The sequence below is a fragment of the Triplophysa dalaica genome, chromosome 6 (assembly GCF_015846415.1).
Source record: "Triplophysa dalaica isolate WHDGS20190420 chromosome 6, ASM1584641v1, whole genome shotgun sequence".
Classification (NCBI taxonomy): domain Eukaryota; kingdom Metazoa; phylum Chordata; class Actinopteri; order Cypriniformes; family Nemacheilidae; genus Triplophysa; species Triplophysa dalaica.
In genome coordinates this window covers 5751764-5779501 of record NC_079547.1, presented here as the reverse complement: position 1 = coordinate 5779501, position 27738 = coordinate 5751764, and the positions used below count along the sequence as shown (strand labels likewise).

General features: G+C 38.9%; 1 protein-coding gene across 2 annotated transcripts; it reads left to right on the top strand.

Annotated features, from left to right (window-relative positions):
* Positions 1-216: 216 nt before the first annotated feature.
* Positions 217-27577, top strand: pkp4 (plakophilin 4). Of its 2 annotated transcripts, XM_056749725.1 has the most exons (22): positions 217-382; positions 4275-4405; positions 5490-5602; positions 7693-7727; positions 8779-8895; positions 12210-12406; positions 12476-12911; positions 16935-17093; positions 17364-17565; positions 18677-18809; positions 18990-19203; positions 20374-20557; positions 20732-20849; positions 21431-21622; positions 22008-22181; positions 23370-23520; positions 23646-23838; positions 23996-24080; positions 24158-24275; positions 24616-24747; positions 25401-25474; positions 26525-27577. In XM_056749725.1, exons 2-22 carry the CDS (start codon positions 4280-4282, stop codon positions 26762-26764), a joined length of 3393 nt encoding a protein of 1130 aa, XP_056605703.1. In that variant the 5' UTR covers positions 217-382; positions 4275-4279; the 3' UTR covers positions 26765-27577. The 2 variants fall into 2 exon arrangements, with proteins under 2 accessions (XP_056605703.1, XP_056605705.1); XM_056749727.1 differs by lacking the exons at positions 217-382; positions 4275-4405; positions 5490-5602; positions 7693-7727; positions 8779-8895 and adding an exon at positions 9903-10406.
* The last annotated feature ends 161 nt before the right edge of the window (positions 27578-27738 follow it).

Here is a 27738-nt window from a genome sequence, read left to right as displayed (position 1 = left end):
TTCAACAACCGCAAAGTTACGTATGTACTTGAAACAATGAATTTTACTCCCACTAACAAACAGAAGATTAAAACATTATACAACGAGACTGTTTTCTTGCCGTGGCCGCATTTTTCATGCCCATCGAATCGCATTTATCAGAATCAACTCCCTTTCGACTACATGGCAACACACTTAAATGCCTTGAAACAGCACCTCTCTATGTGACAAGTCTACGTCACGCGCTCTGACCCTCTTGCTCATGGAAGCGCGCGAGAGCCAGCCGGAGCCGCCCGTTCACTTCATCGCATAAAACCACGTTTGGAGAGAATGTCACCCCGCGATTCTGTTTCAAATGGATATATCCGTCGCCGCGAATAATTTGCGATTCGGAGGTGTTGCGGTAAGTGCTGGAGATTTCGCGCGGCTCCGGTGGAGCGTTGCTAACATCTGGCGCGCGCTGGCGACGGTAATTCAGCGCCGAATCGCACGAACGCTTTCCTGCTGGTCATTTATCTGCAAACCTCAAACATTCGCTTTAAAACTTGCGGTAGACGCTGTGTTCAGTGCCTTGTATTTTTCGTGTCGATGTGTTGTGCATGCTTTAAACCTCCTTCCAGTGTTTTTATCGAAGTGCTTCGCTGTGCGGAAAATATGCATTTTACGATAGTTGTCATTTTGTAGTAAGACTGTTGGCCTTCGCAATGCTACAGCTAAATAACTTAAGCAGGTGTAGTGTCGTCTCCACCTCTAATCGACATACCTACACCTCCCACCATCAGCATCTCTGACCCTCCGTGTCCCTCTGAACACCGCATGGCGCATTTGGCCCATCTGGTCATCAAATATTTACCTGGGCAAGACATCGGATATGTTGCGTGGCTTGTAATTAAAATGGTTGATGGCATTTGTTATGGCGTCCTGCAACCTAGTAACCCATCGCCTGTGTGGTAGGCTGGTCTCCATTACGTAGACTGGTAGATGCTGTCATTTGCACTCAAGCCGAATCTCCTGTTAGACACTTTTCTTAATGCATTATGAAGCATCTCTCTCTAGTCTTACTCTTTGAGCTCGATGGAATCTGTTCTGTATGTTCTGGCCGGGGATGCCGGTGTGGTTGCAGTTTTAGCTGCCTCATCATATTGACTAGAGTTCAGATTGAATGCAGGTTTGCTGCTGTGCCCCGTGTAATTGCTGCTGTGCGGGGATTTGGTTTGCGTCCACAATTACTGTATGTAAAGATTGCGGGGACAATGCATCATCGTTTAGCAGACGTGCTCCTTAGATACATAGCTGTCTTTATAATGCATGTTACGTGGTCTGGAAAAGCAGGCAGCAGCATGGGAGTTTTAAATTTCAAATAGCCCTGGTTGGGTTTTTACTATTAGAGGAAAGGTCTCTGACGATCCTGTGTGATAGTACACAGTGTCCAACGAGTCCCATTAAAGACCAATTTATTACTGCTAATAAGATGGCCTGCTTGTTTCTGCAGCTCTCCTCTCTTCTGTATATCAGGCCTGTGCTTTGACTGATGGCAGACTCTGAGTTAATCCAGTGTGTGCAGTGGGTGGGGATTTTAAGGACTTCCAAAGTGGATTTGAAATTTATTCTTACGCATGCCAACACACTGGGTTACAGCCTTTCATGAAGTAGTTTATAAGCTTTGAATCATTGAATTATAAACGTCCGTGTGTGTGGGTTGTGAACTTCCTAGTCATTTTAAAGATTTTACCATCTGCTTAAAGTGTTCTGTTTTAAGCGCAATGATGGGTTGGACATAATAATATACACACCTATTGTTACGGTATATATGGGTTCATAAAATCAACAAACCTGTCAGTTCTCTTGTTACTATATTGGCTTGGTTGCGTGCCATAACAAGGTTGTGAACAAGTTGTGACAAAACAAGTTGTGTTTAGCACTGCTGCTCATCAACGGCCTGACTGTTTGGTGTTTCAAGTGTGTACATTTCCAATAGTAAAAGGGTGAGAAGTTGGCTCTGTGCTTAAACCACAAAACAACTGGAAGATGTTCTGAATCTATTTCTAGAATGTTTATTTGCTAGGTGTCCATCATTTTTTCCATCCCCGTACTGTATGTATCTTAGTCATATTTATTTTAGCAAAGGATTTTCTTCAAACTACCTGTCCTTTGTGGGATATTTAGGCCAAACTAAAGAGTAATCTCGCCCTTCTATTTTAAAGACTCTAAGGCTATACAGTAGGAAGAAGAGAGTACATCTGCTGATCCGACTATTTTTGCAGTTGGTTGGGGGAGGGTATAGGGAAGGGAACAGGTTGTCTTGTCAGGCTGTTGCATGCTGGGATGTTGGAACACACATTGGAATACATCCCTTCCCTTGTTGCCCTGCCATAATGTTGCCAGGAACTACGGTATGCCGATAGGCTTTGTGCGGCAGTGCTATCAAGCTTTATAAAATGAACATTGTTCCAAAGAATATTGCATTACAAACCTTAGAGTACTGCTGCCTCTAGAATTCATGGGTCTTATAGCCAGAGTCCGTGCAAACCTGCAAAGATGTGTTTGACATCCCTATCTACTTGTCTGGCATGCATAATACAATAGTTTTACTTATTTCCTGGATCTTTTTGACAATTTTTTCATTCGTATACGCGAAAAACTTTTTTCTTCCACTCCATCAATGTTTATGAAATAAATATACTGTGGCACCTCATACACAGTGCCCAGGTTTGATTATTTTTCTGCCTTGCAACAATGGCCTTGTTTTCCTTCCAGTAAACAAGATACATTCTTTTCAGCTGCATGTTTCTCAGCACGGCTGTGAGAAGTTGTAAAAAAGTGCTGAGTATGGCAAAATACTGTAGAAAGAAATTTCTATAAGCACTAATAGAAAAGAAGTTGTTTTTAGTTCACCAGTTTTGATATATATTGAAGATAGTGAAAAGAGATAAAGAAAATTACATGATAGTGTGTAAAGGATATAACAATTTTATTATTTTATTTATATATATATATATATATATATATTAGTGTGTATAATGGTTGAATATCGGCATAAAAGTGAATTATTACAGTTGACTCATCCCAGAATTAAACTCAAATATTAACTGCTTTGTCTGTCTTTCTTTCCAAAGGCGTTATATTATGAGTGAGTTATGCAGGAAAACAGCATCATATATATATTATTAACTGCTCGCTTATAGCACAGACATGATGTGATGCTATTTTCGTGTCAAGTTTATAGCTTTTAGTACTTTTTAATTCTTCACACAGCAGTCCAAGTTTGGAAATATGACAAAACCTGCGTCTTTTTTACTTAACTCACTGCACTCGCAGTCTTGCACGATAAATTAAAGGGATAGTTCACCCAAAAATTCAATTCTGTCATAATTAACTCAACCTCAAGTTGTTCCAAGCCTGGATAAATTACGTTGTTCTGCTGACACAAACAGTATAATTGGAAGAATGTAACCCAATGGTTCTGGGTCACTATTGACTATAGTAGGAAAAAAATATACTATGCTAGTCAATAGTGCCCTAGAAAGGTTTACTTTACCTACAACATTCTTTAAAATATATTCTTTGTGTTTAACCTAACAAAGACATTTATGCAGGTTTGGAACAATTCTAAGGGCGAGTTATTGATGACACAATTTTCATTTTTGGGTAAACGATTCCTTTAACTGAGAGAGAATGAAAGAGAGTCAGAGAGACGGTGGCATTGTTATTACAGCATGAACTTCTAGTCTGAAAGGAATTTCTGTTTGTATTTATTTATCAATTCTACAAACATGTCATAGTGAAACAAATGTATAGAATATTCTTTGAATAGTAATAATAATAGTATGGGATGTTTTTTGTATGCAATTCCCACAATCCCACGCTGAATTCAAACACTAAAAGCACTGTAAAATGTGTTAACATTCTCTAAAGTCGGTGATACAATGAAGTATTATCCATGACAAGTATTTGAATACTATTTTTAATATTACCGTTTTACAGCTGTGCAAGCGATCTTGCATCCTGTTGCACAACCCAGAATTTAATGACAGGCTTATTAATTGAAATCACATTTTTAATTGTATTATTTTTGTGTACATCTTATTTGCTAAACACATATTGGTTAACTACTTAATCAGTTCATCTCTGGTAATGGACTGTAATTTGGTCTCAAAAATACCTTGTATTAAATACTAAAGTAGTATGATTTTTAATACAGAAAAATACTTAAATAGAGCGGTATTGAGTGAATGGTTGTTATACATACTGCATTTGCGTCAACACATGTAAATGGTGGATGTTTGTGTGTGCAGGGGGAATGCCTACTCCAAGGCAAAGCCCTGTGGAGGAAGGGGAGGTGCTGAGCGGTAACGGAAGATCCAACAACAACATGGCGACTGATGCTGCCACCACCACCAATCTGCTGGCCTCCGTTAAAGAGCAGGTATAGTGGAACGTTTCTGGGTAGCCATTCCCTGTTAGTCATTAAGTGTTCACCTTGAAGACGGAGATAATCATCTAGACTCATTCTTAGAGCTAACTTTTCTCTAACTTTTCATTGTTTATCGAGAGACATCCGCTGTAAAGCTTGAATTTGCTTTCACAATTCAAATTTCATGAAATTTGCTCATAAAATGTTTGCAAAATCAGTTCATGTCTTGTTAGCATTGATGACAATCACCAGTGTGAATCATCATTGCTGGATATGTTTTACCAGGGCACCAAAAACTGCAGCATTGATTTGACTGTGTTCTGTCTCTATTTGCGTCAATGGTCAAGTCTCGTGTTTTCTTTCTGCTCCGTTCGGACAGAATCAGGACATAGCCAAGTATTGTCACGCTGAACAATGGGTTGAATAGCAGAGGCCTGGTACAGCTGGTAGCTCACAGCGTGGCACAAGGCAGATAGACATTGCCTGCCTGTTATTCTCTGCTTTTCATGGCCTTCAATAATGACAACAATACTGTTTCCCACCACCTCAAGTGAATGCTTGAAATGAAACCTACCATACTTATGAAATCTTTTTCAGACAGGCGTAGCGCTCCAAAATGTTTGCATTGCTTACAACTGTGGAAGACAGTCATAAAAATAGCAACATTGATATTAAAACATAGAGCCAAGGCAACATCGAGTGTGTGGCTGTGTGTGGTTTACTGCGTGTGTCACCTTTAAGGGCAGCTGCATCAACAAGTCTGTCTGCATCTGAGAGGCAGGCCAACAGCGTAGCCTCCTCGTCTCCTACACACACACACATAAACAAACACACAGGCACACACAGACAGGCTTCAGAAACAGCTCAAGAGGAAAAGAAGAGGGCACAAACTCAAGAGCGAGACAGAATGGTGGTTGCAACGAGACAGGAATTAAAGACGATGGCTTTTGAAGCCAAATTAATATCGTAATTGAAAACGGGTATGCGGTGTGTAGAATGGATTTTTAATAGCGGACGGACTTCACATTATGGCTGTGTTATTTTTGATCATAGAAGCGGCAGAAGTGACTCTTTTATCTGTCGTGTTTTTGTGAAGGAGCTCCAGTTCGAACGGCTCACAAGAGAACTTGAGGAAGAGAGACAAATCGTGGCCAATCAGCTGGAGCGATGCAGGTTGGGGGCGGAGTCTCCAGGTGATGCGAGTGACAGGTAAAATTTTGTTTTCCAGGTCTGACGTAATGTCACTGTTGATGAATTATAAATTATGTTAGTGTGTGTTTTATACTATGTGCGGCTTTGTTATTTGCTGTGACAGTAGATAGAGCACCCATATATTCTTCTCTCACATTGTTCTAAACCTATATGATTTTTTAGTTTACCACAAAGATGATTGAAAGGAAGCTTAGTTTCTACACAGAAACGTACATCATATATATATATATCAATGTTGCTACATTTAAGTGTGTTTTCAAAAAATATGGCTCTGTTTCTCACATTACGCTACCCACATGGCATAAGACTAGGAGCTTGATAACTTTAATAACCAGTTGGTTGTAGTATGGGAAAAACAGCTGCTTAGGAATCTTGCCAAACATCTCCTTTTGTAGTCTGAAGAAGAAAAAAACATGAAAAATGAAATCACAATATTGGTCACATGCCACAGCGAAATGACTCAGGATGACCTACATAAAGGGGATGTAGCGACCACATGTTCCCCACTTCCAAAAAAATTGAATGCTGTCACTTTTTGGAAGAGAATCATTATGTTTAAATAAGATTTATTTTGCTATGAAATAAAAATGTCTGCACCAGGCACAGTTTGTCCATTGAACCAATGAATGTCAAACTTCCAGGAGTCTTTTATGACACAAATGCATAAGTCACAGACATAGTTTGAGGGTAATAAAGGAATTAAAGGGATTGCTCACCCAAAAATTGGTTGTCATGTTTTTAAACGTGTCAGTCAGAAGACTATCTTCTGTGAAACAGAAAGAATCCATCTGGAAAAATGTATTTTGTGGAATTCAAAAGCAGACTGTACCTTTAGTTTTTATTGTATGGGCAAAAATGTGCAACATTCTTCAAAATATCATCTTTTGTGTTCAACAGAAGGTTTAAAAAGACATGAGAATGAGTAACTGATGACTGAATTTTCTTTTTTGGTAAGCTACCTCTTTAAGCGTCATTTGGTATGTCATATCTGAGCGTATCCGTGGCAACTAGGCGCATGTCATATTTCTGATGAGGTTTATAATGTGTCCCTCCCGCCCACTGTACAGATTATTCCTACACCCCCCCACACATATACAACACAGAAACGCAGCAGTTGTTGTTCTTTATTTGTTACGTTCTGTAATAGTTTGTAAAGGATAAACAGTGATAAACACACATTTGTCTCCTTCCACTCTTACTAACTGCCTTAATGCGAAATGAAAGAATATTTATCATTTCACAATAAACACATTCGAGCTTTAGGGTATTGTGAAGTGTTTTCATTTAATAAATGTTACAGAAATAGCATTCCAGAGGTGTTTGCTGCAAGAATCACTTCGGAAATAGACTCACACACACAACGCACCACAACAATTAGATTTATTTACACGTATTCATTTATTTCCCCCGCATTCGGGATACACAGTAGTACAGTTATTCCCAGCATGCTATTCCAAAGTGAATTATCTGCGATTGTATATCTGTATTCACATGTCAGTTGCTTTGTCTCTCTGTGAGTCATGGAGGGTCATTGCTATTTTACCAGATGGTCTTTGCTTTTGAGTTTTTCTTACTTGAAGAAGACCCATTTGGGCACTCCTGCACCAGTTTACTACATCATGGCCTATCCACCGTTAACCTTTCCTTACATGGCATTGCTGCTGTCCCACGCTCGGCCCCCCCTCAGCTGTCACCAAAGCCTGATGACCGGTGATCTTTGACCCATACATAGCAGACACTGATGTTCTGTGGCAGACGATTGTTTACAGATTTATGTTGGCGGCATGAACATTGTGGTTCCAAAACATCCTTACATGTCTCCGGTTCCTCAGTTCTTCCAAACGCACGAGTCAGTTAATTTCACGTGAATAATCAGATGGCCTGTCTGAAATTTGTGTCAGAGAGATAAATGTAACAGTCGGTAGACTGTAACACCGTGATTGATGTGCACTGGTAATAGTTCCATATTTCAGGGCAAATGAAGCGGTTCTCTTTGCTCTGCATTGACTTTTTGAAAATGAGATGCATTGTGCCCTGTATGCGTGTGCTATTGTGGTCTTCTCTCATGACTGTCTTATTTCCTCCAGCTCTTCTGAGAAGTCTCTACTGTGGAGATCAGCAGGTATTTCTCGCTTCTTGCTATTTTTCTCTTTATTATCTATTGTAAATAACAGTAGGTAGTAGTGATGCACCGAAATGAAAATTGTGGGCCGAAACTAATACCATTTTAATAGATACCATTTAACTATTTTAATAGTTTTTATTTAATTGTATTAATTACACACACTAAAACCACAAAAATTAAGGAGAACTTATTTTAAAACAATACAAAATATATTATTTTCCTTGTTAGTTGCAACACAATCAAATATATTTAGAATTATTCTTGAATTATTGCACAACAGCAGTCAAGTTATAGTTAAACTCGGCAGCTCTTGCGAATATACGTTTATATACGTACGGTGCATCATTTTAATGAAAACAACACGCAAAACAAAGAGGGGCAGTGAGTCTGTTCATGTAAACAAGCTTATATGAGCTTCAGTGATATCAGCACCTGCTAGAATGCTAGATGACAGTCCACTTGAGCTTAATCATCAGTTACTGACAAATCATTCAGTTGATCATTCACATATGAAGAGTTTGTTGCTTTAACACTTTGGTATTAAAACACGCACAAGTCAATACCCCGCATCACACGGAGCTTGTGTGTCATTTTATGTCCGCCAAAATTTCGATGCATCACTTTTAGGCAGAACTGTGGCACTTTAGATAGGGCTGTGGTCACATGTGTACAGCATATAGTTCGGATGGGGTGATGAAAGTTCCCTTTGTTGCTGGTTTAACTTTCTGGTTTTTGCATTCAAGGCTCTCTGCAGCATTTATTTGCCATTTGTGCTAAATTTGGTGAACAACTGTGTTATTTTTGGGTGTACAATATGAACAGTGCCACACTGGACACTATGATATACTGAAAAATATATGAGAACTTTAGTAATTTTGTAGAAGTCATCTGGATAAAACATTTGAAGCGAGAGACAATAATTGCGCATCATGGACAAAATCATACAATGTGCACTGCCCATGTTATTTAATGATGATTTTTTTGGTATGCAGTTTTACCTTAATATCTAACTCAAATACTTACACTGTGTAAACTCTTTGGTTGCCAGAATCCTCAGGCGCGGGCATTTCCAAGCCATCGGATGGTTGTCCTTCGCCTACATTTGGGGTCAGAGGTCAGGGATCACTTTACTCCCCTGAATTGGAGCAGATCTCCCTGCGTGAAAGTGAGGATCCGTTCATTCACACTGCAGATGTTTTCCATCACCTCTAATGATCAATTTACATTCATACAAATGTCTGAAAAGAATTTTCCGGGTTAGTAAGACGTAAGCTGTATATCAACAGCATCTTTGGCCTGCTGTCAATTACCAAAGAAAGTAATATATTGACTCATCTCTCGGCTTGTAAAAATAAAAATCCTGTTTACAAATATGCAATGCTAGGCACTTGAGGCCTGTTTGACAGGATCCGTTTAATAGGGTGGTGAATTAATGTAATTATTCTAAGAGCTTCTTCATAATTTTAATACTGTCTTGAATCGATCACGTCAGTAATTGTTGCACTTTTTCCGAGCGTCAAGGTAATGTGCCATTAAAGATAACAACTTATTCCTTCTATGAAATGGTTTGTTAAGAAAACCCTTTGTTACTGTAGTCCCGTGCAAATTGAGATGCTTGTAAATAGTAATGATTGTTCTTTAAGTTTCTTAAGTGTCTGAAGTGAATGTTGGTCAGTTATAATGTAAGAGTCACAACAGAATTATCGTTCTATTGACCTGCATTCATACGCATTTAAAAGCGGTAGACTGATTTCATGCGTTACAAAGGTCAAGCTTGTAGTGCTCATGCCCCTTTGTATCATCTGAAGTCGTTTGACCAGTGTGTGACCACAGAGTGACCTTTTAGCTTTCAGCGGTCTGCAAACAGAAGACTGTAATTTGCATGTTCTAACTGTTTTTACAATCATTCACAAACGTTTCCCCGTTTTAACTAGTGTGCAGATAGAGTTAAACAATGCTGCAATCAGTCTTTCTTTTTGTCGAAAGGTGTGTTCGACGAGATGCGGTGCCGCAAGTACCGACAGGCGGATGACGTCACATTACCGCGAGAGAGAGAGTCGAGAGCCGACTACTCCATATGCTTTCGAATCACTCTCGCGGTAAAGTGATGTCATCCGCTTGTTCTTGTACGGTGACGTCACGTGCATCCATGTATTTTCAAAGTTCAGGTAATCGGTCCGCGCATGCGTGAGAAGTGCCACAGGAAGGACGCTTTTCCAAACAGCATTTTTGAGCCCAGGAATGCGCTGCTGAAGTGGACGAAACACGAAGGGTCGAGTCTGAATTAGACAAAACCGCGTTGTTTTTCTTACTCAGTTTTCACAAATGTAATCCAAACGGCTGTATTATGAGAATCTCTCTTCAGAATTCCCACTTCAAGAGCCGAGCTCAGAGGAGGGAACATGGGCGCGTGGTCTTTGCCCGAAGGTTCAGATGCAGAAGCGGTAGATTACCGATACTAATGTTGTAAAAAAGGTTCACTTGAATGCAACGACCGATCGACTCGCTTCGTAAGACATTAATTGGTCATCAGTAGCCGCAGGGATGACTTTTGTGTTGCTTGTATCTGCTTTTTTAACTTTGTAAGACATGGCACCTATGGACTTGCATGTGGATCTTCAATGAGCAGTTTAAGCTTGTTATGCTAAAGAAACCAGCATCTCAGATGGCCTGAGGGTGAGTACATTTTACGTAAACCAACACTTTACACTAACACGTAACTTAATGAAATGAGACCCACTGTGTTTTAATAAATGATTGTTTTGACTATGGTTAACGCTTCGTGTTATCATAATAAGTTCTTTTTTTATTGCCATCTCCGCTCTTTTTCCTTACGCGTCTCAGGGATCTGGGAAACGTTTCTTAGTTTAAAGTTTGAAAGTGGTCTGACTTATTACGTAAAACCTTGGCTAGCTAACGTTAACCATCCTTGCGTGTGTATATAACAAAGAACAAGGCTCATCACAATGCTTGAATTTTTACAAATGCTGGAAACACTTGGATTTCTTGCTTGGTTTGTTTTACATTCAATCAAGTACATACAGCGACTGTATAGGCATGTGTTCAGTCTTTCTGACACTCAGTGGGCGTGTCTCCAGTGACTTCCGCGCGGTGACGTCATGTACATGCCCTCTAAAAGAAAATCTATAACAAAACATTTTTATTTTTTCTATGTACAATTATGCATGAGCTTTACCTTGATCATACGATCATTGACCTTGTGCAGGCCAAAACATCTAAGAAATGAATTTGGACAAGCAAGTTGTATCTGGTGTGACGGATTCCCATTCTGATTTGTTAAGACGAATTCTAAGCAATTACAACTTCTGACAGCATTACATAGCCTAAATATCACATTATTTACTTTTAATGAAACATTTATATGCAAATAGAATAACCGTTTTATAAAAGCAATAAGCACCGTGAAGCAGTGGGTAACAATTGCATTTTATAAAAGCTAAGGGGGTTTTAGGCACTCCGGTTTGCCATCATGCCACATCGCCCATATCTGTTATAAAATGCACCGTAAACAACTGCTTTACAGGCTTGTTGCTTTATTTTATGTCGGAGTGCACCAGAAAGTTTAATTTACATGTTACAATCACAGAAACCTTATGGGAGAGGATGCCTCCGGACCCCCACAGGGTTTTTATATCGTAGGCATGTCAAATTCTGTTTCATCTCTTCTGAGTTTGAAGGTGTGCAGTCTTAAACCCTGTCCTTAGTTGTAACCTTTATTAAGGCGAAATTTGCAAGTGCAAGTGGATGAAAGCGTCTGCCAAATGACTAAATGTAAATGTAATGTAAACCTGTAAAATCATTTTGAACAGGAAATAAAGAATTAAATCAACTTTCTGATAAAAAGTCAAAACAGACGCAAAGATGCAGACAGAGAGCTGATATTGTCGGTATCTGAGTGCTGCCAACATCATGACGCCATTGCTATTGATAACAATGCTCTGTTTATATGTCTCTCTCCATGATTGTTGGCCTGGTTTCCAGCTTATCTTAAATTAGTTAAATCACTAGAAATAAGGAAAATAAAATAGTTGCATCAACTGTTCTATCAATTTATAAACGTTCTTTTTCTCGGCTGTTTTTGTCACAGCATTGATTGAGTCTCTCAGTTGGGCGTTTATTAGGCTGTAACTAAGAATATGTCCTTCTTACAGAATCATTATGATCCTTGCCGAAGGCTGGATAGATAAAGATGTAGTTACTGACTGAAGACACTCCATTGAATTGGAGAAATTGTATTGTTAAACATAAATTACAAACTGACTACAAACGGAGAGATAAGTCAATATTATTTTTGTGATGAATGATAGGGGGCCACTGGTACTATCTTGAAGCAAAAGTGTTTTTTATTTCCCCAAAACATCAATCCATCATCCATACAGAAATGTTTTACAGTTTTGTTGACAGTATTAAACTCTATAAAAACCTCTGTGTTTTATATTTTCTTCTGCTGTTGCTCAGGGTCTGCGGCTAATTCGCGCAGCTCCACTCAGATGAACTCATATCCAGATAGTGGATACCAGGAGGTCAGTGGTTACTATAGCAACACTGTGACGCCCAGGCGCTCTGAAGGGAGATCGCAGTCGACTAGCTCTGCCCCTAGTGGAAGCCCCCCCCTTGCCATGAGCTCTAGGGCTGAAGGACAGGCCTCAACACAGGTATAAACACACACTTCCTATTAGCTTGCTGTATGTTTTTGGTGTTTGTTCATATGTAATGTTTTTCAGGTGGGAGGCAGCGGGCGTGTCATGAGGCGCGTCAGTTCTGTTCCCTCTCGTGCTCCCTCCCCACTCTACACTCCGTCCCCACCTGCGTCCCGTCAACCCCTGCGGACATCTCTGGGAAGCCCTTATGGCTCGCCCATAGTCTCAGAGCCCCGCCCTCTGCCTAGCATATTTCCCGGCACCACCTTGCCTCTCTCCTCAAGTCATGCCCCAGACCCAGTTCATTCTACCTACTTGGGGCGACTTGGAAACGGGGTGGGGTCGGAGTCAGGGTCGCCGCCAACACTCTTGCGGTCCGGTATGACCGCCCAGCCTCAGCAGTACGGAACACTAGGGAAACATGATACGCGTGCATACGACAACAATCACTCTTCATTTGGATCACGAGCCTATGACATCTTTGAACGGATGGTTCTTTCGAGACCAGACAGTCTTACAGGTGGGTTACAAACATGAAGTTTAATATCTTACAGTTTAATGCTTATCGCTATGGTTATTGTATTGTTGTAGTTTCTAAGGTAAGTAACCTATCCGAAGGTCCTAGCAGCCACTCAGAACACTGTGAGCAGCGAAAAACAATATGAATAGGTATACTTCACCAAAAAATGAAAATTCTGTCATCATTTACTCACCTTTGATTTGTTCCAAATCTGTATAAATTCACTCTATGCACTGCCACTTCCGCCTTTAAGCTCAGTTGTTATCTAGCGCCGGTGTGCTTACCAATGCGTGCTTACAACCAATGCTTGCCTAACATTTTAATGAGCTGCCGTTAGGACACAACAGTATTGAGACATTGCACCTTCACGACGAAGGTATTTAAAGCTTCTTGAACTCATTACTACAACAATGTATTGATAAAATATTTAAAACAGGTATGCAACAAAAGTTAATGTATACTGTATCTATAATATAATATAAAATAATTAAATTGCTAGTAAATTAAAATATGCAAGTATAATATGCAAAAAAAACAACGCTAGGACCTCTTTTTGTTATGGGAGAATGCTATACCGGAAGCCCACTCAAAACTGAGATATGGGAGGAAATAGGTAAGCAGCAGGGCCTTCATACAGTAAAATTCTTTGTTCTGATGAACACAGAGAAATATATTTGGTAGAATGCTTATAACCAGATAGTATTTTTTTTTTCAAAAATGATGGTAGTCAAAAGTGCCCCAGACCTGTTTGCTGTCCTACATTCTTCAAAATTTCTTATTTGTGTTCAACAGAACAAAAAAATATAAGATAATTTTTCCTACTATGGGAGTCAATGGGGGCAAAATCTGTTTGGTTAAAAGCATTCTTTCAAATAACTTTCTCCGTGTTCATCGAAACAAAGAAATTGGTAAAGATTTGCAATAACTCGACAGTTTGTAAGGGATGACAGAATTTTCATTTTGTGTGAAGTATCCCTTTAAAAACACTCAAAACGCACAGCAGCATATTCTAATGCCCTGCAAAGTACTCACCCTAGCATTGTATTGGAGAGTTTTGCTTGGGACGGCACCTCTCTCATTATTCTTGGTTCAATTTCTGATCCTCAAAACATTCCATGAAGTTTAAATCCATAGAACGATTTACTCTTCCTCCCTGACCAAACCAGAACTGTATCAAACACAGTTTTCACACCACTCTTTAAAAGTTGAGGATTTAGGGGCACCGATTAAATGTGTGTGAAACTTTCTTAGCGTTGTATGCGGATTATGTTAAATAAGGATTAGTTGTGTTGTTACATAATGGGGCGGTTTTCGCGGACAGGGTTTAACCCAGACTAACTTAAATGTTGGAAGTTTCTTGATTGAAAACAACTTGCATTGACATACAGTATCTTAAAATATTTCTGTGTGATTGTTTTGTCTTGAGATGTACACCAGTAATGTTTAGTTGTTAATTATGTTTAAAAAAATTACTTGAATATCCTTATTTAACTAAGGCCTAGTCTGGTCTGAAACTAATCCATGTCCGGAAACTGCCCCTAAATGTGTGTAAGAGTGTCACTGGTTCGGTTTATAACATTTCCCCGAGATAATTTTCCAAAAAATTTACATTTTCATATCTTGAATGTCTTAATGTCTGACTATAACATTTCTCAAAAACATTTGTGAAAAGGGTTAAACGGCACTCTTTACACACGCTGTTGGTCTGGGTGGGCGCCACAGGGAGGCGGACAAAAATCGATTCTCATAAAAAGACAAAATCATCAATGTAATTGCTCCTGTTCGAACGATCATAACCCCGGTATGTGACTCTAATAATGAGATGCTGTGCGTGCGAGTTTCGCAATCAAAAGTGCTGCGCAACATTAAAATAGGGACTTATGTCGTATTGTTTCAAGATCTTATTACAGTTTCAATTCCATCCGCAATGAACATCCACATAAAACTGGAGCTCCATGGATATCATGTGTGCACTTTACTGTTTTGTAGGATTACTCTGATGATAATCTCGCATTCAGATCTCTGGCATATTTTTTGTGCCCCACTAGCCCATTTTTGCGGTATTACTGTGTAGATGGCGCGTGTTGTAAAACCTTTGAAAAGATTTTAACTCCAGGCCTTACTGAAAGAAGTGAATTTAGAGATTTATGAGGAGACTACAAATTTATCAAAGACAAACGCGTTTTGTTCAGTTTTGATACCACACATTTGATATTGCCTTATGATATTGCGTTTTTATATTGAGTTTTTGTTTTTTAAGGGAAATCTGCCTGGTTTTGTATTTTGTGGAACACAACATTCACAGGGCTTGACAGTCGTGTCGGGAATGATGGTCCAGTAGTTGTCTAATTGAATATGCAGTTTTGCTTAGGAGTTTATGAGCAAATCGCTTATGGCCTGTTTGCTATTCTAAATCATGCCTGGGAGAAAGGGTGAAGAGATTTTGAAGACCTTTTGCTAATTCAGCTGAATGGCCCAATAAATTATGCACATCACTTGTTTTGTTGCATTAAATTGACCAGCAGACATCCACGTGACCCACTGCAGCTTTCTATATTTGAAATAGAAACCCATAGTGTTTTTACCCCCCGGGGGAGTCCGGGGGATTCATCGCATTTTTGAATCAATGACAAGGGTGTAGCTTGATGACACTGTGAAGGTCCTAGGATGATGGGAGGAGTTGTTTTTTTCTTCACTGCTGATGGAGATCAATCTGACGAGACTCACAAATCATGTTCAAAATGTTAATGTAATATTTTATAACATAAACCATGAAGAAAAGGAGGGGCGTAACTTTAATTTATATTGTAAGTTTCACTGGATTTAAACAAAGTTGGAAAATGTGTGATAATGTAAGGTCAAAAGAAAGCAAAATATTTAACGCGATGCTAGTTCAGTTTTGGATATTTCTAACATATTGTGTTTAATTCTCAGAGATTGCTCAGGAGATTTGATGGAATTCTTCATTGTGTTTCAATTATCAATTTAGTCTAAGATGTTTTAACTAAAATTGCATAGATAACATATAACAAATAAGACTATTATTAAACTACATTAAGACTGTGGAGGTGTAAAATAAATGTAGATGTTGGTCAAATAATCTGCATTTTGGTTAATTTGAGGAGAAATTTCACATTGAAATGCAAATATTCATATATTATTGATATTGATTCACATTATGGGCATACATCTCAAATGTTTGCTCAAGGTCAGGATAGCTCACACAAATGTCTGATGGTGTTCAATTTCAGTGGAGTGGTTAATTATAGCATTTTTTCTATAATACAACTCGCATCTCGGTTTTCAAGAGGTGTATTTGGACAAAAATCGACGCAAAGTTTGACATGCATTTTAAATATTAGGTATGTTATTCATGTGGATAGAATAGGTCAGAAAATTTGCTCTTGATAGGATTTGATGTGAAACGTTCGTATTGAAACTCTTTGAGATCTTCTTGACTTGGTTTCAAACTGCTGAGATTTACCAAGATTCCATTTATAAAAGATCTCTTATATAGGCACACATGTTAGGTAAATAATATTTGTATGTATCTTAGGGGATCTTAAAGTCTCCGTTTCTATCCATTTAATTTATCTTCTAGAAGAAAGAACTAAGATGTTTATGAGATCTCATTTGTGGGCAGCGGTGGTTTCCTCTGTTTAAAGGTGGGAAGGCCCAGTGGAGTGATTATTTATAACAGATTGTTTTCACATGACCACTTCAAGACAAGGTTCATTTGGATAATGTAAGAAGCACAACGTCTACTCCCCTATGATCTCTGCTTGTACAGTCATTTAACTTAGACTTATTTCCACTGAAATACTTAACCTTGTGCTTTTCAGGAGCAGATTACAGTGCACAACAATTTTTGAAGGTCCATTGTGAAACGCATACTGTAGATTTTATCTTTTGGAATGGGTTTGAATAAAAAAAAAAACGGTGCATAAGTACATGTTTCATAAGGCGAGAGATGCATTCGCTCCTGAGACGGTCACTGACTGTGCCTGTCTGATCTTAATGTAGGCCTGCAAACCTCTTACAGTCAAAACAGCCAGTTAGGACAGGACGCCCGCTCCCCTGACTGCCACATCACGCCCATCTATGAGGACAGAACCTTCCAGAACCCTCTGTACCAGAGTCCCACTCATGGCTCCCAAAGCGCTGCTTCCAAAAACAATGCAGGTATGTTTTAGATTTCCTTCATGAAGAGGATACCTAGATTGTTCATGCGTTGCTCTTTCATAACTCTGGAAACAAAATTAGGGTTTCATTTACGCTCCATATGAGTATTACTTTCGAAGCCACTCCTATAATTGTATAGTTTAAAAGCTATGAAATAAATGATGAAAGCATTGCTCAGATAATTTGCTCCTTGTTGAAAAATCTTTAATGTGTTTTATGGGAAGCATTTTCTCCCTGTTATTCCTGACTGTTGCCCGCTCTTCTACACAGGGTTCGGTACTTTACAAAGGACAACAAGTCAGTGTAGCACTTTGAGGTACCAGCGAGGGTTATTCTCCATGGCAGCCCACTCTGACACATATCACCCCGCCCACTACCGCACGGCCGACGCAAACTACACCAGACACGCGGCTGCCGTCGACAATGCTATCACAAGATCTCCTTCTATAGACAGCGTGCACAAAGATCCCAGGTGATAAACTAAAGCCTTGTGTTTTCAATGGGTACCGCTTTAAAGGTACAGTGTGTCATTTTTTTATTGAAAGAAATGCAATTTAATAAACATAACCATGTGTTCAGAGGTGTATAAAGACCGTACATAATGAAGAATTATGTCTTTCTTGCCTTAGAATGAGCTTTTTCTATCTACATACACCGGCGGTCCCCTTATATGACATTCACCATGTTGTTTCTACTGTAGCCCTTAACGGACAAACTTCTCTGCAGAGTGCGTTTCGTAAATATGATATCTCCTTCAGCAAAGAAGCGAAAACGTGACATCTTAGTGCTGTGTCAGCCGCCATAGTGCTTCGAAAGAAAGGAAGCCGTTGGTTGCGATTCACAACCCTACCTCTAGATGCTGCTAAATTTCGTACACAGGACTTTTAATGGGTGTCATGGACCTACATCCAAGAAAACAGGCAAAACTTATTGTTTTGGAAATTTTGCAAATAAATTCTGGCCATTCTTTATCAAATTACTTTTTTAAAAAGCATATGAAAATTATAAAACCATCACTTGGCAGGATATATATAATTCCGTTTCCATTGGGACCCTGAAATTTACAGTGACCGCCAAACTATTTTACCACAAAAATAACTGCTGTTTTAATATTTCTGACAAATGTATTCTCACCTGCACCCACACACTGAAAGGTTTTGACACTCCTTTAAAGTGTTTGGCGTTTACACAAGGCGAATGTGCTTTGGATGACTTAACTTGTAAGTGAAACCCATGCCAGTCTTCCTGTTATGTTGCCGCATGAATCTAATTTTGTTAATATGTTGATTCTACTGCGTTGGTGGGTACGTGTCTTTGTGTTCGGGCTGCTTTTTATGTCTGCAGACAGTCAAAGAGCTTGAAATAAAATGTAAACCAGATCGCTTTGCAGGGCATATTTGGCAAATGGGATTGAAAAATAGAAGCTGGACCCTCACCATATGTTTAACTGTTTGTCCTGATGCTAACATGTAAACACAATAATTGTGAGCGCAATGATTGGAATGTTTACTCAACCCCGCAAACATCCAGTTGTCAAATTAGGCTTTTCATGTTTGTGTGTTTTGAATGTGTATTGGGTTCAGGGAGTTTGCCTGGAGAGACCCTGAGCTGCCAGAGGTGATTCGGATGCTGCAACATCATTTCCCTTCTGTCCAAGCCAATGCTGCAGCATATATACAACACCTCTGCTACGGAGACAACCGCATAAAGGCAGAGGTATGTACACACACACACACACACACACCAGCGTTCCTTCTAAGTTGCATTGGTGAGCTTCTACCATTGCTTTTGTGCAGATGGGGAAAACCCAAATTTGCAAAAAAAAGGACGAAAATACACTTTGGACGTTTTTTATATGCAGATGTATAAAAACACACTTTTGTGTGCACACTACAGGTATGTCGGCTAGGAGGTATCCGTCACCTAGTTGATCTGCTTGACCACAAAACCCTTGAAGTTCAGCGGAACGCATGCGGAGCTCTGCGGAACCTTGTGTTCGGAAAAGCCACGGATGACAACAAAGTCTGTGTAAGGAACGCCGGTGGAATCCCGGCCCTGGTTCGTCTTCTTAGGAAGACACCAGACACAGAAGTGCGAGAGCTTGTCACTGGTAAGTGGGCGCTTGTGGTCACATGACTGACTTACACAAGTAACGCGTTTGCCGTCTTTCTCTCCCTCTCTTTTCGCGTTCACGCTCGCTTCTGTGATGAGATCAGTTTGTGCTGTGCAACTTAGATAAGAGATTACTGAAATGCATCTCAATCCTGATTTGTGTAGAAGGGGAAGTATTTGATTAAAAGCCGAGCTCATTGCAAGATAAGATTTCCACTCCTAGCTGATCTGAAATATTGCTGAATAATTTCAAGGGAGTATTACTTTGTTTTTCAGAAGGTGTCAGGAAACATGTGGTTTATTATAACTGTCATATTTCAAACTGAAGACAGAAGGGTTGTGTAATGGCAGGTCTTTTAGTAATACATAAACCATAGAGACAATTTAATGTGAATTGTCTATATCTGAGATTTTTAGTTTCTCACTCACTGTAAAAGTAATAAAAAATCTCTAAATGGTTTAAAAGAAAGTTTATATATCACATATCATTTATATGACAGCAATAAAACTCTTTTCACAATCTTAAAACAAAAATCAGGCTACTTTACCTATCTTTCACCGTGTCTACATCGGACAAGACAGGCACATCCAATGTGGACAATTTTTTTATTATAATGGTTTCTTATGCATTTCTAATGTCTTTTGTCCTGTCGTGTCAGTCACGTCTTGTGAAGTAGACACTGTGATATTTGTGTGTTGCAAAAACGTACACTCCCTGCAAAGTCAGATCTCACAGCTCAACTCATAAATCATGTACTTGCTTAATAACAGATTTTTTTTATTTTGAACCCAAAAATAATTTGAATTGTGGCTCTAATGATACAGTACAATATTAAAATAAAAATTGATGATTTTGAGAATGAAGTCGAAACATTATTTATTATTGATTGTTGTGATTTCATGCTTTTGAAAAGTAAATGTAGGCGATATTATGCTTTTAAAGGGATAGTTCGCCCCCAAAAAAAATTTTTGTCACTATTTGAACACGAAATAAGATATTTTGAAGAATATAGGACAGCAAACAGTTCTTGGGCACTTTTGACTACCATTTTACCCCGAACAAAGAAATTTATACAGATTTTCTCTGTACTCCAGGGGAAGTAAAGGTTGACACATTTTTTACCTTTTTTGTAAACTGTCCCTGTAAATTTATCTTCTGCTTTTACAGGCGTATTGTGGAACCTGTCTTCGTGCGATTCCGTGAAGATGACGATTGCTCGGGACGCTCTTGGTCCTCTCACCAACACTGTTATAATCCCTCACTCTGGGTGGGGTGCGGCCCCCCAGCGGGAGGACCAGAAGCTCAAGCTGCACTCGTCTCTGGTGCTGAGAAACACCACCGGATGCTTCAGGTACAGCCAACATATGAGTCACACACATGCTGTGCAAACAAAAACACAATCACACTTGTGTCCTCCACCACCACCACTAGAGAGACCTGCAGCAGCAACTTTTCAATACATCTCAAACAAATCAGACATTGTTGTTTGGTTGCGCATGTGATACTGTGTGTGTGTGTGTCACAGGAACCTGAGCTCAGCTGGAGAGGAGGCAAGAAGGCAGATGCGTTGCTGTGAAGGGCTGATCGATTCTCTCCTCTATATCATTAAAACTTGCGTGAACACCTCCGATTATGACAGCAAGGTGAGAATATCCCTCTGAATATGCAGAAAAGCTCTGTTGCAAAACCAAGTGAGCTCACTCCCGCCAGACATTTTGCAGTTAAATGACCATGAAACTTTTACAGATTGTGTAAAAATAACTATAATAAATATTAATCTCTCTCTGCCGTCATCTTGGACTGTTTTCATGGGATTACCGTCTCAGTGATGCATAGGCATGCTCACACACATGTAGGCAGCTGACTAGGTTTTGGAACAGAGCTGACATATCAGAAATGATCCAGTTTTCTTGTAGACCAATGCTTTCGATTGGTGATCATATTTGAAGTAAGTCTGAGACATTCTTGCCAAATATTTGAGTAATGGTCAGACACGAGATGAAAGCAGCTTGCTGGCAGCAGGTTTAGTTGCATAATAAAAAGGTGTTGTTGCATATTTTCTGTGCCACTCCTTGAATGGTCAGAAGTGTATTGAGTGCCCCCTGCTGGCGTATGGTGGGAATGTGTAGTTGTTTTCCTAATGAAGTGTAGTGGAAGGATGCCATCTGCTGGAACTGTGGTGTTTTCTCACACTGCAGCCTTCTGTCACTTTCTGTCTCCTAAGATTGTGGAAAACTGCGTGTGCACTTTGAGGAACCTGTCATACCGCCTTGAGCTGGAGATGCCTCCTTCCCGGTTGATGGGTACCCAAGACCTGGACACACTCCTGGGCCCCGACTCGTCCAGTAAGCAGGTGGATTACAGCTGCTGGGGCCTCAGAAAGAAAAAGAAGAAGAGGTCCTGGCAGGATCAGCAGGTGATCTGCAATATATGAAATGACCGAACTTTGTATCGACATTTTGTCCCTAGACAAAAATGCAATGGAAAATGTATTTTGCACATAAATTTGAATGTGCTTCAACGTTTTTGTCACTGAAATGAAATAACATGCATTACATTAAATTGTTCTATGTAAATGGTCCTATAGTAAATACAGTACATTTTTGTAGTTTTGCTGAACTAGTTATTCTTATAAAATATGGCATGGGAATTCAATTCAAACATTTAAACTACTATTATTACGCATTTTATATATGTCCTATGTGTGCATTTCATTTCTTAATACATAAATAAAAACCTCTGAAAGTTCAAAGCTAAAACTAATATGATTTTATGGGTATTTGTCTAATCCCATGATGCAGTGGGATGGTGTCGGGCCCATTCCAGGATTTTCTGGAAGTCCAAAGGGGGCTGAGATGCTGTGGCATCCGTCTGTGGTTAAGCCGTACCTCACTCTGCTGGCAGAGAGCTCCAACCCGGCCACGCTGGAAGGGGCGGCTGGATCTCTGCAGAATCTTTCCGCTGGATCCTGGAGGGTAGGAATCTTGTGGTTGGAATAAACAGTTGCAGCTCTCGGGATAGAACAAAATTATATGAATGGTTATAACTGGCTGGCCTTCACATTTGACCAGACATACAGTAGCTTCAAGGCTGTAATATACCTTTTTTGTCCTTAGAGCAGGGGTTTTCAGACTTTTCATGCCCAGTACCCCTAAATATGATAAACCTACTATGAGGCGCCCCCTCTCTAAAATACATATCTATCTATTTCTTTATAAAGATGCATTTAAAGTGTTAGACAAATAGTATGTGTAATATTATACCTTATATATATATATATATATATATATATATATATATATATATGTGTGTGTGTGTGTTTGTAGAAATTAAACCATAATAATCTCTAGTAGAATTTGACAACTGCTTTCTCAAAAAAAATCTGGAGACCCCTTAGAACATTCTGTTAATTAGTCGATAGTCTTGGCCTCAGACGTCACGCCCTCGATCCGTTGGCTGAACATCTGATGCATGAGGCACACTTTTCTGGAACATGACGCTGCACAAAACGTAAAGTGATTGGTCGCTTTACCTTTCAGTCATATGGCCTCCTGGGCGGGCTCCTGCCAAAGAAAGAGGCAAGAATCGGTCTGGCAATGCGAGACTCATTAGTTGATTATCCATGCCATGGCATGTACAACTGTTGAAATAGAAAATTTTAGGTTTGAAACAAATAATGTCTGTTGAATTTAGGTTCTTTTCACACCAGGAGGAAAAATTAATATAAAGAATGTTAGTCTTAAATTGACCTTTGTTTAGAATAACTAAATTTATATTTATTATTTATATCGTATATCATTTTTCCACAACAAGGATTATAAACGTATAGATGTTAAAACACTGTGACGTGTTTTAATTAATTCTATCAATTTATTAAGACAATATACGATATGTTGCTTTTTGACACGCATTATAAACTTTTGCCTAATATGAGCCACCATTAAGTGATAAAGAATGTACAACCAAGAACAATACGCATGTTCAGTGTTTGAAAAATATTTTATGCAGATTATTTAGTAACAGTTGAATTAAGTGATTTTTCGGCCTCTTTTTTTTGCCCCGTTTTCGTTCTGGACAAATTTTCAGTTCATCAGTAAAACATTATACATTTTTTTAGAGGTTAAGATTTGAACCGTTTTTTCTCTGTCTCACTCATCGATCAGTTTGCAGCCTACATCCGTGCTGCTGTACGTAAAGAGAAGGGTTTACCCATTTTGGTGGAATTACTGAGGATGGATAATGACAGGGTGGTTTGCTCTGTGGCCACTGCCCTAAGGAACATGGCACTGGACGCCAGAAACAAAGAGCTCATCGGTCAGTCTCTCCATCTTATTGCAACTCATTAACATTAATGTATTAACATATTAGTTTGTGAAGTCAATGAAAAGTACTTTTTAATTCAATAATGTGTATTAAAGTTTGCTTAAATTGTTTTAAAGGAAAGTATGCCATGCGGGACCTGGTGACCCGTCTCCCTGACAACGGACCCTCCCTCTTGTCAGATGAGACCGTGGCAGCGGTTTGCTGTGCACTCCATGAGGTCACCAGCAGGAACATGGAGAACGCTCGGGCGCTCGCCCAGACCGGTGGCATCGACAAGCTGGTCACGATTAGCAAAGGGCGTGGAGAGAGGTACATACATTCCTCTTTCATGAGCGATAGGAATGGAATAGTTGAAAATGTCCAGTGGTTACTGTTGCAAAAATAACTATATATATGGAGCCACAATGTTTTCTATGGACTTCCATATCCAGGAAGTGTTTGAAATGTTGTTGCCTATCATTTGCAGATATTCCATGAAAGTGGTCAAGGCAGCAGCTCAGGTGCTCAACACACTGTGGCAGTACAGAGATCTGCGCACCTTCTATAAAAAGGTTTGTGTGCTGAATCAAGTATAGAAACACTGACGTTCTCTTGAGATCTAATTATAATGTGTTCTGTACTTTATTAGGATGGATGGAACCAGAATCACTTCATCACTCCAGTGTCGACGCTGGAACGAGACCGCTATCGTTCCCAACCCACCCTGCCGACCAGCAACGTTCAGATGTCACCTGTTATCCAATCAGGTGAGTCTATTCAGTTTATTCAAACGTCATTTTAGTATACTTATAAAAATATACAGTTCTTTTTACTTTTAGATTTACTTCTCAGAAATATACTCGACATTACACTTTAGACATTTGATTTATACTGACACAAAGATTTGGTTCATACTGTTAATTAATCTTTTAAACGAAGATACAATTCAAATCTACGTAAAGTACTGTTAAAATCATATTTCAAGTATACAATGGGATACCTGTATAAATAAGAACACTGTATACATAAAGAGGAAAAAAACAGATAACAGTATATAAATAACAGCTATACAGTTACATTTAAAGCATACAAAATTGTCATACTTAGGAGGTAGTGCCACCTCTTCTCCTGCCATGTTGGGTATCAGAGGGCACCGTTTAAATCAGCGAAGGACTCAGTCATCTATGCAACTTCATAATTATTATGGAGACGCCAACCGAAACACAACTCCATATACAGGTGAGCTTTACTCTTCTTATAGGACATGCAAAAGCCATCTTTTTTAGAACTGTAGGTGCTACTGTTCTAACTGGACCATAAAATACATTTTTTATCACCTTCGTAGGTGAGGAAAACAATATTAATGAATGATGTCATAAACATAAAACATTATCTGTATGACTAGTTATTATTATTGGCACAGCCAATTCATGGCACAGCTCTCACCTTAGGGTCATGTCTATGAATTAAGAAGCTGGACTGATGCATGCTTCACTCAGCACACGCTCTTCAACTAACAGAGCAATCGCCTTTGTTCCCCTGTCTGGTTAGATGTTTTAATGGTCATTCATTTAAAACCTCTTGACCTCCGTAGTTACACTGTATTGATTGGTGGTACTTCAGACTGGAGGGTCTTGATTATGTGGCTGCGATTCTAAAAGTGAACTCATTGAGTGAGGTCTGCTGAATCCTTTCTTCTGATCTCACCTTTAGGCTCATCACCTAAGTGTCTCAGACTTAAAATATTCAGTATAAAACGTCAAATATTACATTATTAGATATTGCAGCTACTTAATTTGTGTGCCGGGCTATATCAAGTATTAGTAAACTAGTAGAATAATGTTATAGTAATAATGTTTAGGTATTTAAATGGTTTGTTTATGTATGTTTAGGGTCTGGAAAGCAGTCGGCCTATTTCATTAGCTCGTATCCCTCTCCTTCAGCAGAGGAGTCCCACAGGTCACAGGTGAGTTTTATTCTTATATCTCAGGCAGAAATGATACTTTAAACTAACTGTACCCAGACACCATTTACATACTGCAGATTATATGTATATACTGCAACTACAAATGTCTGCTAAAGAAGCGTTTGCTTTGAAAGCACATCTTTGTGGGTCTTTCAATATAACAGGCTCCTTTCTGAATTTATGTGGATTTTTCAAGATACATTTATTTTAGAATTTAGGCATTATTTCAAGCATTCTTTAGTTAATTGTGCCATTTCAAGCGAAATATTTTTTTTGAGGGTAATAAATTTGGTAAAGAAACAGGTTTCATTCTTTCCATTGACGAGTAATCTCGAAGAGTAATCACGTCATTAAAAATATCACCCTTCCCTGCCAAAGACGAATTATTACGGCAATCTGTGTTTGTACTGTTGTACAGCAGTTGGCGCTGTTACACACCTTGAAAAAGTACAAAATCTCTGAACCTAGAACATATTTATCTTATCGTTTTTTAATCGTTGTTCGGCGTCTAATCTGGGAGAAGCCCTTGACAATTTATTTTTTATCTTAAATTATTAAAAATGTGTTAATTAGAAAAAGAACGTTATTCTTATATTTCTACAAATATCCAGTTTCAGTAATCCGTTATGTGCCAAATTCATGGTAACAGGGTTGACATTTAACAAGTAACAAAATAAGTTATTTGTGTTAATTTAATCTCGCGGATTTTCGCATGAGACTATAATATTTCATTTTGCAGCAATTTTTTCAAATAAATACATACTTATTTTTGATAATAAATGGTTATGGTAGTAACAGGGTAGACACTAAAGTATATCTTGTAAATTATAAATATAAAAAATCTGGTAGCTTTTATGTCCATTAAAAATGGAAGTAATAGCCAAGTGAACATCCACTTTAATGATAAATTAAATTTATGCTCTAATACAAAGTCATTGGATTTTTGTTAGTGCATTTAAAAGAAATCTGTGCAATGTGTTGTTGAAGTCAATATTTAGAGGGTCACAAAAGGCAGCCATTTTAAAAACTGCCCTTTGTTTGATCTTCCAGCATGGCCAGCTCTATTACCCAGAAGAGACCAATCAAAGCACCTACGACGCTTACGGAATGTACCTGTCGTCTCCGATGGGCTACGAGGACGCTTACCTGGACGAGCCTGTTCGATATCCCGTGGTGAGCGAGAGGCAGGTGCTCAAACCCAATACCAACTACGTTGACTTCTACTCCAGCACACGCAGGCCTTCATACAGAACTCAACCCTACCCAGCCTCACCTGACTCATGGGTGTAGGCGTGTTTGTGTGTCTGTGTATTTGTTCATGTAATGTGTAGCCATAGATAGACTATTGCAAGGAGGTGTCACTCCGTAAGACATATCTGGTCTGTGGATTCCAGGAGTATTCCTAGACGGTTGTATGTACAAGCTTTTGAAGCATTTGAAGTGACTGGTTCATTTTCATCGGAGAAATTTCATGTGTTTTGGGTGTGAGCACAACTGGATAGAATTTCAGTTTACATGCGTGCGTGTGTCTACGTGTGGAAGAGTTGTGTGCATGACGGATGACAGATTCAGTGCACCATGAACTTGAATTTGTTTGATCTGGGATTGAATGTGAGCTAAAGATTTTACCTATCATTCGCTCTTGTGCGTGCTCAAGGTTTAATTTAATGAGAGGTTGAACCATCTTTTTAAGTTTTTATTCTTCAACGGCATGTTTGAAATGAAAAGTCATCTCAGTTCTTGAGCCAAATAAACAGATGTAACGAAATTACGTATTGGCTGAAAAGTCTAAAAAGATATAATAGTTGTGTAAAAATATTAAGAAACTAAAACTAATGTTCTGTGCATTGGATAACAAACCGTCCTTTTGTCTGGTCTCATTACTGTAGCCAACTTAATGTAAAGATTAATGTATGTTCCATGGAGTCTTGTACAACTACGTCCGTTTATTGTACAAACGTGATCTGTGCTCCTACGCACAACAAACTGTGCCATGATAAATTGCTATGTAGAACTGTCTGTATATGTCAGAGACCTTATGGAGATTAAAGTTATTACTATTACAGTATTTAGATGTAATAAAGATAACATTTGTTTTTGTAATGTCTTGTTGGATTATGTTGTTTGTTCTGCCACCATAATACATGGCAGTTTGATTTTAGTAAGCACTTTAAACATCACATATTGTGCATCTGACGTAATGCCTCATATCTTAGAACAGTATATACAGCATTTCAGTGTAAAAACTGGAATACAGTACATAA